This window comes from Crocodylus siamensis, chromosome 1 (genome assembly GCF_052110815.1).
Source record: "Crocodylus siamensis isolate JL-2025a chromosome 1, ASM5211081v1, whole genome shotgun sequence".
Taxonomy (NCBI): Eukaryota; Metazoa; Chordata; order Crocodylia; family Crocodylidae; genus Crocodylus; species Crocodylus siamensis.
The window spans coordinates 71,394,167-71,412,511 of NC_143395.1; the positions used below are offsets into that span (position 1 = coordinate 71,394,167).

At 49.2% G+C, this 18,345-nt stretch overlaps 1 protein-coding gene across 3 annotated transcripts in view; it reads right to left on the reverse strand.

Moving 5' to 3' along the window:
- Positions 1-18,345, reverse strand: part of GABRR1 (gamma-aminobutyric acid type A receptor subunit rho1) — a 74,663-nt gene that overhangs the window by 23,749 nt on the left and 32,569 nt on the right. For all 3 annotated transcript variants that reach the window (XM_090031409.1, XM_090031407.1, XM_090031408.1), the window contains one exon: positions 16,906-17,012. In XM_090031409.1, coding sequence (XP_089887535.1) covers positions 16,906-17,012 — 107 coding nt within the window. The remainder of the gene's footprint in view (positions 1-16,905; positions 17,013-18,345) is intronic.

Consider the following 18,345-nt stretch of genomic DNA (forward strand, 5'->3'; position numbering starts at 1 on the left):
TCTTATATTTGAGTAAATATGATAACAGAAAGCTCTTTGTAATCCACATCTCATCCAATAGCTAATTCATAGCTATTTCTATGAAAGAATCATTTCATAATGTTAAAAATGCCTGATGAATTATTGAAGTAGATAATTAACCTGTGAAAGTATGAAGAATTACTCCTTTGTTACTTGTGAAAGAAAAACTTTTTTCAAACAGTTTGAGAAAGAAACTATGATAAAAGGCCATTAAGAGAATAGGGCACCTCATCTACTGAAGGATTTCTGGATGGCAGATAATGCAGACTATTATCTGCATAATTAAGAAGCTGGTAAAGCATCTTCTAAAGCAAAAATGAAATAATACTATGCCATTAAGACCTAAAGTATGATATAAGAGGTGTGAGACATGAGATGTTTACCACACAGTTGACTGGCAGTCATAGTACTAGAGTTTTATCTTTGCTGTTAAGGGAGAAGTAATAATAGAATAAATTAGTTTTACCGTCACATAATAAGAATAACTATACTACCTAAGGAAACAGCAAAAACAGGGCTCTATGCAGCCATATTGGCACTATATGAAAAGTGGGTTAAGAGTGGTTGGAACTTCAATTCTATATGCTTCATTTAAGTCTTCAGATAATATGTGTGGAAACTGAATGGTGTTACAGCTGACAACTCTAGATGCCTGAAACTTATGAATAATGGTTTGTCCGTATGTAGTTGTTTTACTAATTTAATTTCTTTGTTTAGAAACAGATAGTAAAAGCAAATCACTTCCTTGTGGATGTAAGTATACTATTACAATTTGGTTATATGAGTATAGCTTATTTTCATAAAGATATCTAAATAAATTGTACCTTGCAAGCACTACTATTGTGGTATAACTTTATCCACTGTGGGCACATCTACATGGGATGCTTACTGTGCAGTAGCGTGCAAGTCAAAAACCATGCCACTACACTACTGCACAGTGTTATTAGGCTACTGAGCAGTAAGCATCAGAAAAAAACCATGTGCTGATGCTACTGTGCAGTAACTGTAGTTACTGTGTATTTAGTTAGTACTTCATTAAGCAAGTAATTACTGCACATTAATGAATATGTAGACAGGCCCTGTAAGTACATTACTCTGGTATAATGGGACCCATTCAAAGGGATGGTGCCAACTAAACTGGTTCCTGAGATAGCATAGCTACTGTTATTATGTGAAGGTAAAACTAATTTATTCCATTACTCCTTCTCCCTTACCTGCAAAGATAAATCTCTGGTACTATGACTAAGTGTAGTCAGTCTAAAAAGAATTAGGTTCCCTCAAATGTAATGTTGTATACGGGAACATTTGTAATGGTTCATTTGTAATGGTTGCGATCCTACTAAAGGGTGAGATAAGCAGTAATTGTACAAGGTTCAGAATCCCAAATTCCACAGAAATAATTAGAAGCCAGTCTGAATATGCTAGATAAGCCCTTAGGACTTTAATAACATCTCATTCCCAGCTCTGAGGACCCAGGGCTCTTTGTGGCTTCTCCTCATCACATTTCTGCAAATGCAGTGAATAGCCAGAGAATAGCAAAACTACCTTCTAGCTGCTGATGCTTTAGGAAAACCTTATCTTTACAGATTAGCTTGAGTTCTAAAGATTAATACATACAATATTTACCTCTGGAACTGTTCCAACATGCAGAATATATGTGACCTTTGATAATTTGAAGGTAGAGTCAATCAGATACAGGGCAAAACCATCTAAGACAGGAGTGTCAAACTTGTTGAACCCTGCTGGACAGATGCAGAGCCCAGGGCCTCCCACAAGCCAGATGCCCTGCAAGCAGTGGTGGCAGTATTAATTCCAATGACTGTTGGAGCCACTATTTCAACATGGATCTAGAACACAGGGAGATAGTACTGCTGCTACTTGCTTCCCCATTTTCTCCTGCCACTGATCTTATTTGTCAGAAGTGACTAAAAACCTCTATTTTGATGATGGGTTGGAGGCAAGTGAGTCCTACAGGCTGAATCCAGCCCGTGAGTATGAATGGTTCAGCACACAAGAAGCCCTACAGGTTGTGTATTTGACACTTCTACTTAAAGACATTCTCTCAATATAATGCACATTCAAGCTTATCTGAGTCCCATATATAGAAGGACCATAGGACTGCATAACCTGAATCCTCAGTGATGGTGTTAAAGATGTGATCAGCCATTTCTTTTTCTGGATATATTAGAATATGTGCTCTTTAGACCTTGCACTGACATCCAAGTACTAAAACCTCTTCCCAAAGTGGAGCACTATTGACTTCTTTGGGATTGTGGCAATGCACAGTTCTGCCCACACAGTTCTCAATGCAACATGGAGGCTGTATTCTGTATGTTGCAAATGACTCTTACATTTTTTTAATTGATGTAGTTAGTAGTCATGAGAAGTGCTTCCAGACTGACAGCTATGAAAAGCCTTCTTTTAATGCACTGAACAGGAGCAGCAGGTAGCAGCATATTTAGGGAAGAGTGGGTACATCTACACATGAATTTGATCTGAGATTAGTTTACTTCCGAGTAAACTACTAATGAGTAAATGCTCCCAGGCAGGTGTCTACATGTGCAGGGACATGGGAGCAGATTTGCTGCTCTTAACAACCAACTGCTCCCACTTTCTGCAGCCCTGCAATGGGCCCCTGCTGCCACCAGGGGATGCTCCCCCTGGGTACTAGCCCAGGGACAGGGAGCACCAGGCCAGGAGACAGCTGGCTCCTGGCCAGGGCTGGGACATTGCTCTCTGCCTGCTGCTGGGGTGAGGACAATGCCCCACTGCCCCGGCAGCAGGGATCTCTCAGCCCCAGCTCCCTGATCAGGGCAGGGGACTTGGAAAGAGCTGCAGGAGTGGGGCAGGTCCCCAGATAAGGATCTCCCATCCCTCCCTCCTTGATCGTGATCTTGGAGGGGGGCAGGGAGGGGGGCTTGGAGCTCCCTGCTGCCAGAGCAGGGGCACATAGTTCCTAGTCAGGCTTGGTGGTGGATCCCGCCCTGGCAGCAGGCAGCTCCAGGAGGCAGGGAGCAATCTCCCACCCCCTGATGGCCAGCTGACTGGGAGCAGATTCACTCCCAGTCAGGCACCTACACAAGTGCTACTGCACAGTAACTACTCATGAGTAAAACTTGTACTTGCATTTTCAGGTAGCAAATTTTTTTTGTGATTAGCAAGACTTTCTGTGCAGTAAGCACGTGGACATGTAGACACATGCTTACTGCACAGTAAACTACACTACTTTGCAGTAAAGTGTCTCATGTAGATGCACCCAGTGAGAAGATATTCAGAGACACACCTTTAGTACTTGCCCTCTCTAACTAACCATCTCTGTTACTGACAAATACTTTGGCTTTCTAAATGTTAGATGTATAAAGAGTAATAAGCAAGGGATCCTGGTTTTCTCTGTTTAAAAATCACAAATTCTCTGATAAAAATATAGCAAATTCTCTAATTAAACCCCCCAAATCCACATTTTTCTGTGATTAAAATTAAATGCCACTGTATATATAGGTATCTGTTGAACACAATGTTTTATTGATATATTTACAAGTTTAAAGCAATTTGGAAGCCTATCAGTGCCTCAGTTCTAATATAATATAAGGTTTATTCTGTGTGTGTGTTTGTGTGTCTGTCTGTCTGTTTTAATGCTTCTGGCCAACTGCTCATGCACCTCTGAGAGAGCGGATGGCAATTGGCTGCATGGCCCGAGCTGTGTGGGCCCAAGTTTGCGCTGCTGCTGGGGAAGTTTGGGGTCAGGGAACATACTCGGGCTGTCTGAGCAGCAGGGCTGCCCCCTGCCTCCCTGCCTGAGGGCAAAGGGGGGAGGTCACGGTGGTGGTACCTCCCCGATACCCCCCAGAACAGGGAGGGGAAGGCAGTGTGCAGGGAGGGAGGGTGGGGAGCAGGGAAACAGTTAGATGCAAGCCAGGTGGACCCAGAGCAGCGGGGGGAGGAGGGAAGCGGGGTCAGACCCAAAGCAGCAGGAGGGGGGCCAGACTGAAGCGATGGGGAGGGGAGGAATGGTGTCAGACACAAAGTGGCAGGGGGGAGGGAGTGGGGCAAGACCAAAGCAGTGGGTGGGAGGGGAGGAGTAGGGTCAGACCCGAAGTGGCGGCACAGAAGTGGGGGAACAGGGCTGGACCTAAAGCAGGAGGGGGAGGGGGGAGTGGAGCTAGATCCAATTGACAGCAGGGTCGGACCCAAAGCGGGGCAGGAAGAGGGGTCAGACCTGAAGCAGTGAGGGGGGAGTAGGGTGGACCCAGAGCAATTGGGGGGGGGAGTGGGGTCAAAACAGGGGATGGAACAGAGCCAGACCCAAAGTGGTGGGGAGGGGGTGGGGAGCAGGGTCAGACCCCAAGCACCAGGAGGGGTAGGGGGAGAGTGAGGAGAGATGAGGAGCTGAAGGGGAGCTGGATGCAGGACTCTGTTCCCGCCAGGTCCTCCTTCCCTCCCCCGTCATTCTTGACAGGCAATTTCCTAGTCACTGCAATAAAACAAATTCTAAATACCTATACATTTTTGCATTTGATTTTGGGTTTTCTATTATGAAAAATCATAGCTTCCCTTACCCCCTTCACTCACCAGGATGTGGGTCCAGCTGTGACTGTCCCCATCCCCTCATCCCCACACTGCTTTGTGGAGCTGAGCAGCCCTGATATGCCAGTCCCCTGCCCATAGCATTGATTCTCACTTCACACCCACAGCCCTCCAACCATGCTGGTGCCCCTCACTTTTGACCTACAGCCCCCCAGCCCTGCTGGTGCCCCTCATTCCCAAGCCACAGCCCTTTGGACTCTCCTGGTGCTCCTCATGTCCCACCCACAGCCCCCCACAGCCCTGCTGGCACCCCTCACTCCCCACCCACAGCCCACCAGGCCTAACGGTGCCTGTCACTGCCCACGCACAACCCCCTGGCCCTGCTGGTGCCCCTTACTCCCTACTCACACCTGCTTAACCCTGCCAGTGCCCCTCACTACCCACCCACAGCCCCCCACCCACCCACTGAGCCCTGCCAGAGGGGCCTCCCAGCTGCCAGAGGGCCCACAGTCCTCTGCCCCCCACAGCAGCACCTGACCCCAGCTGCCACCACAGGAAGTGGTGGCTGATGCGGTGGAACAGAGTGCAGAGCCCAGCTCCTCCTCCCCCACAGGCAGCGCAGGCAGAAAGGAGCCCATAGTCAGGGTATGGTGGCAAGCTGCCCACTGTTGGTTGGGGCTCTCTGCCTTGCTACCTTCCCCCCAGGGCCTCAGTGTGGGGCTCATGGTAGTGGCACTGAGATGCCCCACCCCACTCTGTCTTGCCACATTGGGTCCCACTCACTAGGCAGCAGAGGCCATGGAGGGAGGGCAGCAGGGTGGGGAGCCCCTAGCCCACAGTGGACATCCCACATCAGCCCCCACCTTGCACACAAATCTGGGGGGTATGTGCCCCACTTCCCCGCCCTCCCGGGAGTGTGCACAGTGGCAGAGAGCCAGCCCCCCACCCCCCAATCCCTGGGATAAGACACCCATGGCCCCATTCCACTCCCCACCTAGGCCATGCATTTCAGTCCTGGGCCCCAAGCCCCATGCACTGCCAAGGCTGGGAAGCAGCCCCAGCTCCAACCCTGCCCAACTCCCTTCCTCTCTTACTATAAGGGTCTCAATCTTCCCTCCACCACCAGTAGACTTACCTGCAGGAAGCTGCTCTCCAGGCTCCCTAGTGGCCATTTGCATGACTGACTGCCCTCCTCCCACTCCCCCTAACCCCTTGCAGGCTGGAACTCTGCCAGCCTGCAAGGGAAAACCCACCAGTTCCCACATTTTTCTCCTTTAAAGGGGAAAGCACAGGTTTTTCTCCTTAAAATGAGAAGAACCAAGCTTTTCTCCTTAAAAAGAGAAAATCCAGTTTTTACCATGTTTTTTCATGGCAAATAACAAACCCAGATCCCTGGTAATATAGATGAGTTAAAAGGTATACAGACTCTAATATAAATGTATACCTTTATGAATACTGGTCTTTAATAGTAAATTAGACACCTAAAACCCTTTGTGTACATTTCCTCTTCATCCACCAGACTTTTGCCAACCTCTAGCTACTGTTGACAGTCACAGTACAAGATGTTTATTATAATTGTAACCCGGGCAGTACTCCAAGAGGTACCCCCTCTCCAATTGAAGGGATCAAAGCAGGTGCACAAGTGCTGTGGGAGGTGTAGGGACTCTCCTCCCCCTATAGAGCAGAGCCAGACCACCAATGGGGACTTAACCACATACCTTTTAATACTGGGAACATAACAAGCATAAATCAGAGGGTATAGTGGACACTACAATGCCTCAAGGGGGCAGGATTCAACAAAGGTTAGATACTTACAATCATTGACAAAAAATAGGGTTAACAAAATATAAAACACAAACAGCAGAAAAAACAATACGGGTTGGTGAAATATAAAAAGGCACAAAAATGCAAAATGTCAAATGACAAGGAAATATAGGGCCTTGGTACCTGGAGGGGGAGAAAAACACAATGGCCTCTTTCCACTGTAAGATTTGCTTCTTGTTATCTCACTCAACCCAAATCACCCATGTGGTAGACAGGAACACTGCCACACAGCCACCACTGTTTTGGCCTGCTAGGGGTCTTGACCTTCCCAGAGCCCCAGCCTCACACCGAGCTGCCTGGCCTCTGAATCGAGGAGCTGGAAGCAGAGCTGGGAATCTCTCAGGTCACTGCTCAGATCCTTCCTGGAGCAGGGGGAGACTTCCTGCTGGCTGCAGCCTCTCATAGTGGATCCTGGAGCCCAGTGGGGAGCCTCTCCTGCCAGCCGCGCTGCTGAGGGTCCCACTGCTGCCTGCAGGTCCTGCTCTTTCAGGCTCTTCCGGGGCACTGCTCCTGCCCTGCTGGGTCAGCTCTGTGATGCTCCTTCCTTGTTGTCCCTCACTGGTCTCTCCCCTGAGTCAGCCCATGCTGCCCCTTTTATCCCCCTCCAGGTGACCCAAGGGGCCAATCGGCACATGGGGGGGCTGAGTCTCTGGGGCCTGATTGGTGCAGAAAGGGAATCCCAAGTCCTTCAATCATCTTTTGCCCTTTTGAAACCCCTGGGGCAGGTCACTGCCAGCCAGCCCGTCACATCCTCTCCCGCATTACCCTTCACTGTCCCCAGTGAAGCACAGGCCTCAGCCTAGGGGACTACTGAACCCAAGGGGCAGTGATGTTGACCTCCCCCAGCACCCCCAGGCATCATAGGTGAAACGACGGACTAGCCGAAGCTCCCGCCTTGGTCATGGGGTGCAGTCTGGGGCACAACTACATGAGGGCCCCGGCGGCTCAGGTTCCCTCTCACTGGAGGAGTCTGCCCCACTGGCAGGTAAAGGCATGGGGATGTTTTCTCCTTCGGTCTCACCAGGTGGGGCCCCACGAACAGCACTCCCCATCTCCCCTTCACCCTGAGGAGTGGCATATCCTAAGCTTGGGTGAAAGTCAGCAGGGTACCACCAGTCAGAGTCCGAGTCCTACTTGGGAGCTGCAGGTACAACTGCCGGCTGCGTGTCGTGAGGCCTCCTTCTATGGGGAGACCTAGGCCACTCTTCTCGTGGCCCTCTCTCGGGTGGAGGGGGCCCCACCAATTAGCCAATAGGCAGCAGGAGGTTCTGGTGGACCACGCGACTTCGACCCAGTCCAGACTCAGGGAAGATTTCATATACTGGGAGGTTTCCCCATTGTCGCACCACTGTATAGGGCTCAGCCCACAACCGATCAGTGATTTTGTGTCTCCCAGTTAGCCCCAGGTTTCGCAGCAGCACCTGGTCTCCTTCTTGTAACCCCTGCTTATGCACGCGAGCATCATAAAGCAGCTTATGGCATTGCTAGTTTCTTCCAGCAGTTTTGGCTGCCAGTCGGTACGCACGACAGAGATGGTCCCAAAGCTGTTGTGCATACTGACCATGAGTCAAATGTTGTTGGTAGACTCATTCTACCCCAAAGTATAAATCTATGGGTAACCGGGGCTCCCTCCTGAACATGAGTAAATATGGACTGACTCCTGTTGCATCATTCCTAGTGGAGCTGTAGGCACGCACCAGGTATGCAATATGCTGGCTCCATGCAGCCTTCTGTTCCTGCTGGAGGGTACCCAGCATATTCAAAAGAGTGTGATTGAAGTGCTCAGGTTGGTGATCCCTTTGGGGGTGGTAGGGTGTAGTCCTTGATTTCTGTATGCCAGCCACTGTCAGCACTTCACGCAACAACTGGCTCTCAAAATCTTGCCCTTGATTGGAGTGGATTCTTGCGGGCAACCTAAACACGGAGAAGTACTTTTCCCACAGTACTTTGGCAACTGTTCTTGCTGTTTGATCTCACATAGGGAAGGCCTGGGCATATTGGGTGAAGTCGTCTGTCACAACCAGCACATTCCCCTTTCAGTGCCCCTCCCCTTCTATGGCTAGGAAATCCATGCACATGAGCTCCGTGGGTTTTGAGCTCTGGATGGTGTTCAACTGTTCTGGAGGCAGTTCGAGCAGACAGGGTCTTCCTCCGTACACACCGATCACAGTTTGAGAATTTAGTCTTTATGTCTTCAGTCATTTTGAGCCAAAAGAACTGCTCACGGGCTAGCACCAGGGTGTGCTCCACCCCCATGTGCCCAAAGTCATCATGCAAGGCCCGTAACACAAGGGCCTTATACTTCCGAGGGAGGACCAGCTGCCAATATTTCCATCCTTCTGGGTCCTGCACCTCCCGATGTAGCACTCCATTAAACAAGCGAAGCCTTTTCCACTCCCTCAACAGGAGGTGGGCTGCTGGGGTAGCATTATTAAGGGTCGCGGGGTGGGTATTCCCTGATCTCCAGGCACGCAGCACCTCTCACGCATCTGGGTCCTGTTCTTGTGCCATCCAGCATTCTGTGGCCGTGACCTGGGGCAACGAAGAGGGAGTCAGCGTGTTGTACTGAACCCAGGCCTGTGGGATCCCCTCAGGGGGCACCCCCAACACCTCAGCCATGCAAACAGTACTCTCCCTCGTCCCCACAGGGTCTTGTATCTGCAGGTCGCAAATGGTCTTCACTATCTTGGGCCTCCAAACACTCCCATGGTTGCTGGAGAGTTGTCAAGACACGGCATCAGCATCCACGTTCTTTCGTCCCACTCAATAGTGCAGGCTGAAGGTGTAGTTGGCTAGTGCCGTGATCCAGCGTTGGCCGGTCGCATCCATCTTAGTGCTGGTGAGCACATAGGTAAGGGGATTATTGTCTGTCCACACCTGGAAGGTAGTCCCATACGGATAGTTCCAGAATTTCTCAGTGACAGCCCACTTGAGGGTTAGGAATTCAAGCTTATGTACCGGGTAGTGCGTCTCACTGGGTGACAATCCCCTGCTGGCAAAAGCCACTGGTCGCTGGTGTCCCTCACGTTCCTGGTACAGTACAGCCCCCAGTCCTGACAGGCTGGCATCTGTGTGCAAAATAAAATGGCGGTTGGGATCAGCATATGCCAGCACAGGTGCCTGAGTCAACCGCCGGATCACCTCCTGGAAGGCATCTTCACACCGTGAGTCCCACCAGCGACCAAAAGGCTCTGTGGGGTTTTGTGTCACGGGAAGCCCATTTAAGCCATTGTTTCACCCCTTCTTGCGGGGTGACCTTCCCACCTGGTGTCCATGAATTAGGGCATTTAAAGGTCCAGTTATTGTACCATAGTCTTAGATGAATCGCCGATAGAAACCCACAAATCCCAGGAACGTTTTCAATTCCCTAAAGTTCTTGGGTTGAGGCCAGGTGGTCATAACACTTACTTTCTCCAGATCAGTGCTGACCCCTTCCTGTGATACAATATGTCCTACGTACTTCATAGAGGCCTGGTAGAACTTACATTTATCAATGGCCAACTTAAGTCTAGTGATTTCCAGCCGATCAAGTACCCGGAGTAGCCGTTCTTCGTGTTCCTCCAGGGTCTTTCTGAAAACAATAATATCATCTAAATAAACCAGTACTTGGGTCATATGCATATCCTCAACCACCTTCTCCATTAGTCGCTGGAAGGTGCCAGGAGCCCCGGATATCCCTTGGGGCATTTGTTCAAACTGATAGAATCCCAAGGGGCAAATAAAAGCAGTCTTCTCTTTGTCCTCTTCCTGCAGAGGTATCTGGTAGTAGCCACTGCAAAGGTCTAGTATTGAAAATCATTTGCTCCCTGCTAAACAGTCCAAAGCCTCCTGCACCCACGGGACAGTGTACTGATCAGTGATGGTCTGGACGTTCAAAGTCCGGTAATCAATACACATACAGAGTTGGCCGTTCTTCTTCTGCACAATCACAATGGGAGAGGCATAAGGGCTCTTAGATTCCGTGATGATGCAGTGGTCCATGAGCTCCTGCAGATGACTTCTTATTTCCCCCATCTCAGCAAGGGGAACGCGCCGAGACCTTTCATGAAAGGGTCGTGGGTTGCTCAGATGAATGTGATGCTCCACCCCCTCAGCCTCCCCCCACATCCCAGTCATGCAGGGAGAAAACACAGGCTCGAGCCCTGAATTTTTCCCTGAGCTGAGCTTTACAGGCTTCAGGCACTGGAGGGTTCCTGAAAAAGAACCTTGAAGGGTCAATTGGACAGGGGTTTCCCTCCTGCTCAGGGTTCACCACTTCAGCTTCCTTTATCAAGGCCACCTTTTGTCCCAGGCAGACCACAATATCTTTCAAGGTTGGGTTAACCACTATCACTGTAACTGGGTTTTGGTTGAGCCCTTTTGTCTCAATCATGCCATCAGGGACCCTCAGCACACTGGGTCTCTCTCTCCCAGTGGGGATCTCCACCACCAGCAGCTTATTCTTTTCATCCCTCTCAATCCAATTGCATACATTAGACAAAGCCCATTGGCTCTACACAGGGACTCGCTGGGGCTTTGCTACAGAGAAGTGCAGGGTCCCCACAACCTCAGGGTGACCCATCTCTCTATGCTCCCATCGGCCATACACCTCTAAGCACAAGGCATGCATCGTTAACCATTGTTGGTAATCTGGGCCAGCCTGTTGTTTATAGTAGCAAGCAAGAACCTGGAAAAGCCTGGAGTTGGTCCCTACAATGAGAATGGCCCCTTTCATCCACCCCAGATCAGGGCATCCTGGAGTGATGGTTGAGACTTGAGTGGGGGTCTACTACAGACCTCCCAGCCAAGGGGAGGAGCTCGACCAGGAATTCTTAGGTCAGCTTACAGAGGTAGTGAAGTCTAAGGATGTGGTGGTCATGGAGGACCTGAACTTCCCAGACATCTGCTGGGAAGAGCAGTCAGCCAGAACTGACCACTCACGTAGGTTCTTAGCCAGAATGCAGGACCTCCATCTAACCCAGGAGGTGCACAGCCCCACCAGGGGAGACACCTTGTTGGACCTGGTGCTGGCCACAGAAGATGACCTGGTGAGGGGGCTGCGGGTGCTTGACCACCTGGGTGACAGTGATCATCGCCTGCTGGAATTCACCATCCAGCGCAAGGTGGCAAAGACCTGCAGCAAGGCAGCAGCCCTAGATTTCAGGAGGGCAAACTTCAAGGAGCTAAGGAGAATAGTTGGGGAAGCACTGAGGTCCCAGAGAGGAGGGAAGCCAGGTGTCCAAGGAGAGTGGTCGCTCCTTAAGGAGATGATCCTCCAAGCCCAAAGGGAGGTAATCCCAATGTGGATCAAAGGGAGTAGGAGGGTACACAAGCCCCCATGGCTCACCAAAAGCATCTGGGAATGTCTCCTAGCTAAGAGGGAGGCGTACACCCAATGGAAAGGAGGGGCCATCACCAGGGATGACTATACTACAGTTACTCAGGGATGTAGCGGGGCAGTCAGGAAGGCCAAGGTAGAGATGGAACTGGGACTAGCTTCCCAGATTAAAGACAATAAGAAGTCCTTCTTTAAATACATAGGGGGTAAAAAGAAGATTCTGGGTAATGTGGGGCCCTTGCAGGACATGTTAGGAAATTTTGTCGTCACACCAGACGACAAAGCCAACATATTTAATGATTTCTTTGCCTCCATTTTCCTAAGCAGGGATTGGAACAGTCACCCCCCCCGCTGGGCCTCCCTCAGGCCCCAGAGGAGGCACACCTAGGCCAAGGGTTAGTGAGGAACTAGTTAGGAAACTTGTGGAGGGACTGGATGTATTCAAGTCAGCCGGTCCAGATGATCTCCACCTTAAAGTACTAAAGGAATTGGCTGAGGTCATTGCAGGACCTCTGGCATGGCTTTATGAGCACTCGTGGTGCTCTGGTGCGGTGCCAGAGGACTGGAAGAGGGCCAATGTGGTTCCCATCTTAAAAAAGGGGAAGGAGGACCCAGGAAACTATAGGCCAGTTAGTCTTACCTTGATCCTGGGCAAGCTTTTTGAGAAAATTATTCTGGCACATATCCACGAGGGGCCAGCAGGGGAGGTCATGCTTAGGGGCAACCAACATGGGTTCATTAGTGGCAGGTCCTGTCAGACCAACCTGGTGGCCATCACCAAATCCTTAGATGCAGGGGTAGCAGTGGACATAGTCTTCCTGGACTTTCGGAAGGCCTTCAACACTGTCTCTCACCCTGTTCTCATTAAGAACCTGGGGGACTGTGGTGTTGACACCCACACAGTCAACTGGGTTGCCAATTGGCTGGAGGGCCGCACCCAGAGAGTGGTGGTGGATGGGTCATTTTCGGCCTGGAGGGATGTGGGCAGTGGGGTTCCGCAGGGCTCGGTCCTCGCGCCTGCACTGCTCAACATCTTCATCAGTGACTTGGATGAGGGGGTAAAAAGCACCCTGTTCAAATTTGGTGAGGACACTAAGATGTGGGGAGATGTGGGCACGCTAGAAGGGAGGAATAGGCTCCAATTGGACCTAGACAGGTTACAGGGGTGGGCGGATGAGAATAGGATGGGATTCAACACCGACAAGTGCAAAGTGATGCACCTGGGGAGGAACAACCAGCACCATACCTACAGGTTGGGGAACTCCCTTCTTGTCAGTACAGAGGCAGAAAAGGATCTTGGAGTCATCATTGACTCCAAGATGAACATGGGCCGGCAGTGTGGGGATGCAGTCAGGAAGGCCAACCCTACCTTGTCATGTATCCACAGATGCATCTCAAGCAGGTTGAAGGAGGTGATACTCCCCCTCTATGCGGCACTGGTCAGGCCACAGCTGGAGTACTGCATCCAGTTCTGGGCGCCGCACTTCAAGAGGGATGTGGACAACATGGAGAGGGTCCAGAGGAAGGCCACTTGCATGATCAGGGGGCAGCAGGGCAGGCCCTACTAGGAGAGGCTACAGGACCTGAACCTGTTCAGCCTCCACAAGAGAAGGCTGAGGGGGGATCTAATGACCTGTTACAAACTAGTCGGGGGGATCAGCAGGCACTGGGGAAGTCCCTGTTCCCCTGAGCACCGCCAGGAGTGACCAGGAATAAGAGTCACAAGCTCACAAGCTGGCAGAGGGTAGATTTAGGCTAGACATCAGGAGGTGCTACTTCACGGTCAGGGCGGCTAGGATCTGGAACCAACTTCCAAGAGAAGTGGTGCTGGCTCCTACCGTGGGGGTCTTTAAGAGGAGGTTAGATGTATACCTTGCTGGGGTTGTTTGACCCCAGTACTCTTTCCTGCCACGGCAGGGGGTCAGAGTAGATGATCCACTCAGGTCCCTTCCAACCCTAGAAACTATGAAACTATGACACTTCTTCCTCCACCCCAGCTATTTCAGCAGGGAATTTTAGCCTCACATTCACATAACACTCGAAGGATACTGTTTCTGGCTTAAGCCACAAAGTCCCAACCCCATAAAGGGAAGCAAAGGCAGGTGTCTCAGATCTTCTTCATAGAAGGATTCAAATAGGATGGTAACCTGGGACCCACTGTTTAGAATGGCCCGGCACAGGTGACCATTCACCATCACGGGAACCTTTGCACGGGGTCCCACTACCCCCTTTGGCAGTGAATTTACTGAGGGTAATGTGTGGGAATCTGTCTGGGTCTAGAGCGGAGCCAACTCCATTGCTCTGCCCTTCCCTGTTTCCCGCTGCCCAGAGCCCTTTTAACTTTTCAAATACCAATTCAGGGTTCTCAGGCTGGGTGAACTCTCAAGCCATGTGCCCTGGCTCCCCACATCTATAGCAGAAACCCAGGGCCCTAGAGCAGGTATAGGGCTGAGGTCCTCCAGAGGCACGAGGACGAGGCAAGGGCTGACCCCTGTGGGGGGTTCTGGACACGGAAGCTGCTAGTGCTGGAGCCACAGGCTCCTCCTCCACTCCCAACAAGGTGTCCTCATGGGGACCCACTGTTAGCACCCGACCCATGGGTTCTCTCCAGGGGGAAACATCCTCTGGGACCCATATAGTCTCTCAGAGTCTGGATATCTCTTCCTCTTCACGAATCTCTCAGAAGAGGTGACTGAAGTCAGGTGCGCTGCTCCTGCTCCCTGCTAAGTTGAGGTTCCGGAGTAAGTCCGAGCTATACCGTGCCCCAATACAAATTTGCTGGAGCCGTATCTGATTGGCGTCAGTGACACTAAGTGCTCCTTGGGTCACCAGGTGTTGGAGCACGGGATCTAAGTGAAGGACATATGCTGAAAGTGCCCTTGTGCTGGAAAGTTCCCAGAAATTTGTAGCATGTCCCCCCACTCCCTGCAGGTTGGCCAAAAGCATCCTGAAGGACCTGCACACATTGCTGGGTGGTGATAGCAGAGTTCCGGAGTTTGGCTGTCCTCACAACCCGAAAGGCAGGCTCCCTCAGGACCTCCAGCAGACGGCATTGCTTATCCTCATCAGGTATTTGCCAAGTCTGTAAAAGTCTCTTAAATATGGGAGAGCCAAGAGTCAAATCCTTCCTCCCCTGCAGGGACTAACAGGGTTCCCGAGAAACTCCAGAGTCTCTTATAGGCTGCCTGGTCACTGGAGGAACAGGTCACCTCCAGCAGAATCTGCTGGAAAACCCCCACCCATTCTAGGGTAGCTTCAGTACCAGCAGTTTGCTCTGCTCCCTCCTACACAGTCCCATCACTCCCGGAAGGTACGGCAGACTGGTTGGCATTGGACATGTCTCCTGGTGGCTCTCTCTCTCTCTCTCTACAGGGGTACACAGCGCTTGAATAATATTCTAGCACCCGCTACACAGGAATCCCAGATGAGCCCCCAAAATGTAACCCAGGCAGTACTCCAAGAGGTACCTCCCCCTCCAATTGAAGGGATCAAAGCAGGTGTGGGAGGTGTAGGGACTCTCCTCCCCCTATAGAGCAGAGCCAGACCACCAATGGGGACTTAACCACATACCTTTTAATACTGGGAACACAGAGGGCAGATTCAATAAAATCAGAGGGCAGGATTCAATAAAGGTCAGACACTTACAATCACTGACAAAAAACAGGGTTAACAAAATATAAAACAAACAGCAGAACAAACAATATGGGTTGGTGAAATATAAAAAAGGCACAAAATGCAAAGTGACAAGGAAATATAGGGCCTTGCTACCTGGAGGGGGAGAAAACACAATGGACCCTTTCCACTTCAAGAAGATTTGCTTCTTGTTAGTTCACTCACCCCAAGTCACCTCAGCTGGGACTTGACCCTAGATCTCTCATGTAGCAGGTAGGAATACTGCCACACAGCCACCACTGGTGGCACTACTCCAGCCTGCTAGGGGTCTTGACCTTCCCAAAGCCCCAAACTCACGAGCTACCTGGCCTCTGAATCGAGGAGCTGGAAGCAGAGCTGGGAACAATTCAGGTTGATGTTTGGATCCTTCCTGGAGCAGGGGAGCCTCTCCTGCTGGCTGCATCCTCTCCTCAGGGATCCTGGAGCCCAGTAGGGAGCCTCTTCTGCCGGACACATGCCGCGCTGCTGAGGGTCCCACTGCTGCCTGCAGGTCCTGCTCTTTCAGGCACTTCTGGGGTGCTGCTCCTGGCTCAGCTCTGTGAAGCTCCTTCCTTATTGTCCCTTGCTGGTCTCTCCCCTGAGTCAGCCCACACTGCCCCTTTTATCCCCCTCCAGGTGACCCAAGGGGCCAATCGGGACATGGGAGGGTGAGTCTCTGGGGCCTGATTGGTGCAGAAAGGGAATCCCAAATCCTCCAATTATCTTTTACCCCTTCAAAACCCCTGGGCCAAATCATTATCAGATTGGTGAGGAAAGGGAATCCCAAGTCCTCCAATCATCTTTTGCCCTTTCAAAACCCCTGGGCTAGGTCACTGCCAGCTAGCCTGTCACATAATTAATGCTTATATTAATGGACTGTCCTGTAACTGAAGCCATTTTAAATTAATTGAACATACTGGCATTGTGTATATTGAGATTTTAGTAATAAAAGCTTCTCTTATCAGGGTGTCTAATGGTATCCTGGATTTGAATGACCATCTGTCAGCCAGAAAGGGGCAATAAATTACTACATTCATTAATCCAGTGGGTCATAAGAAAGCATGTTCTCCCTAATCCTTTGTTCTAAAAGCTTGGATTGCTATAGCATATAGTCAAAAACCCATGAGCAAAATATTAGTATGAAGCAATCTAAGTACACTCTTTTTTTCTTATAAACTAAAGGACCAGGTCAGCAAATATGGTACATTAGTTGATCGTAGACAAACACTGGCACAGTGAATTAAGGCCCAAGGATTTTGTTGCCAGCTAGAAATGAATGAAGACCAAATCTGTATTTTGTCAGTGGAAGTTTAAACTGATACCATGAATATTAAACATTTGCAGATGATTCCTTGATCTGTGTTCTCATATTTTTGCTGAAACTTTTGTACTGCTCTTGTTGCAAGTTCCCTCATGCTTGTAAATATCTGTCTTGTATTTACAAGGCAGAAAAACAACAATTAGAGATTGGATCTGGGAAAGACCCTATCTTTTCAATGCACACAGTCTTGGCGCTATTCTGTATGGTGTCATAGAAAAGAGCATGTCGACGACTATATTTTTCATACCTCCGAAACCTGGTCTCATGCTGAAATCATGGTCGTCTATTCTCAGAAGTTGTTCTGACTTTGTCAGTGGAGTTTTGGTGATGTCAGGGCTTCGTTTTAGTATGGGGCTATATGGAAAAGATAAACATGGTTATTAATTTTAATAATTGTATACAAGATATGAAAAATAGTTTTAATCTCTACAATGGAGTCGTCTTTTTTATTTACCATATCCTTGTGATCATATTTGATGTCTGACAGAATGGACATGAAAAATAACTCAAGGATTTGCCATACTTAGATGTCTATTTTAATGCTGGTTTGCTGGTAACTCCCCTCCTTTACCATTTTAAATTCTTGTCTCTATATAAACTCAGGTAAAATGTTTATAATATAGTCTGAATACAAAAACTGAAATTTGTGAGTTTTTTTCTTTATTTGTTTCTAGTGTATTAAGTGCTGGGGGTTGAGTAAAACATTTCTGATGTAGTCTTATGACAGGACATGGGCACAGGAATTAGGGAAACAATATCTCCAATAAAAGCCATTGGCTGCAACCCAGGAACAAAATGGAGATGGACTGGGAACCAAGCCAGGAGGCAAACTAACCTGAGCTTGGAACAAAATGATTAATTCCTGCTCCAGATTTCTAACGAGAAGAAAAAGGAGCACTGGAAATTGTACAGTAAATGGCCTAGAAGTGGTCATTCCAGAAGCCTACATGACTATTTGGAGCCTGCACAATTTCATGGGATCTTGTAAAGTGGATCCAGTGCTTGGGCATTTTCCAAATTTACCTCTGAAAATGGAGTAATGCAGATTGCACTCTTCAGCCTTGGAACGCTGGTTTCATTGCAGTATCACTTTTATCGCAGTGCTGATGTAATTATACTTATCTGGGACTAAAAATAGGATGCAGAGATCAGGTGGTGATGAATAGGAAAGGCAGTATTAAGAAGTGAAATTGGTCAAGGGACTCTTCAAAGAGAGAAACTTTCTGTTTCTGACCCAAAGATATACCGAGTGCCATTAGCTTACACTCAGACAATGTCTCTCATGATCAATTTAAAGGTGGGTCAGCAGCAGACCAAACAAGTAAACAAAAATGTTTCACACAACCATGTTTTCAGACTATAAAAGGAGAAAAACATCCTAAGTGAATGCTGGGCAAATCTCAAGAGATTGCTTTATCATGTAGGTTCAGACATTAAAGCCAAAAGAGACTATGATGATGTATCCGAGCATGAAATTTCACCAGTGATTCCTATATCAGTCCATAATTCCTCACTGATCTGTAGCATATTTTGGAAAGATATCCCACTTTGATTTAAAGATTTCAACTGATGGATAATCCACTGTGTCACTAGATAAGTTGTTCCAGTGTTTCATTACCTTCATTTCTTAAAAATGTACACCTTATTTCTCGTTTCAGCTTGTTCCAGCTTCCAACCATTGGACCTT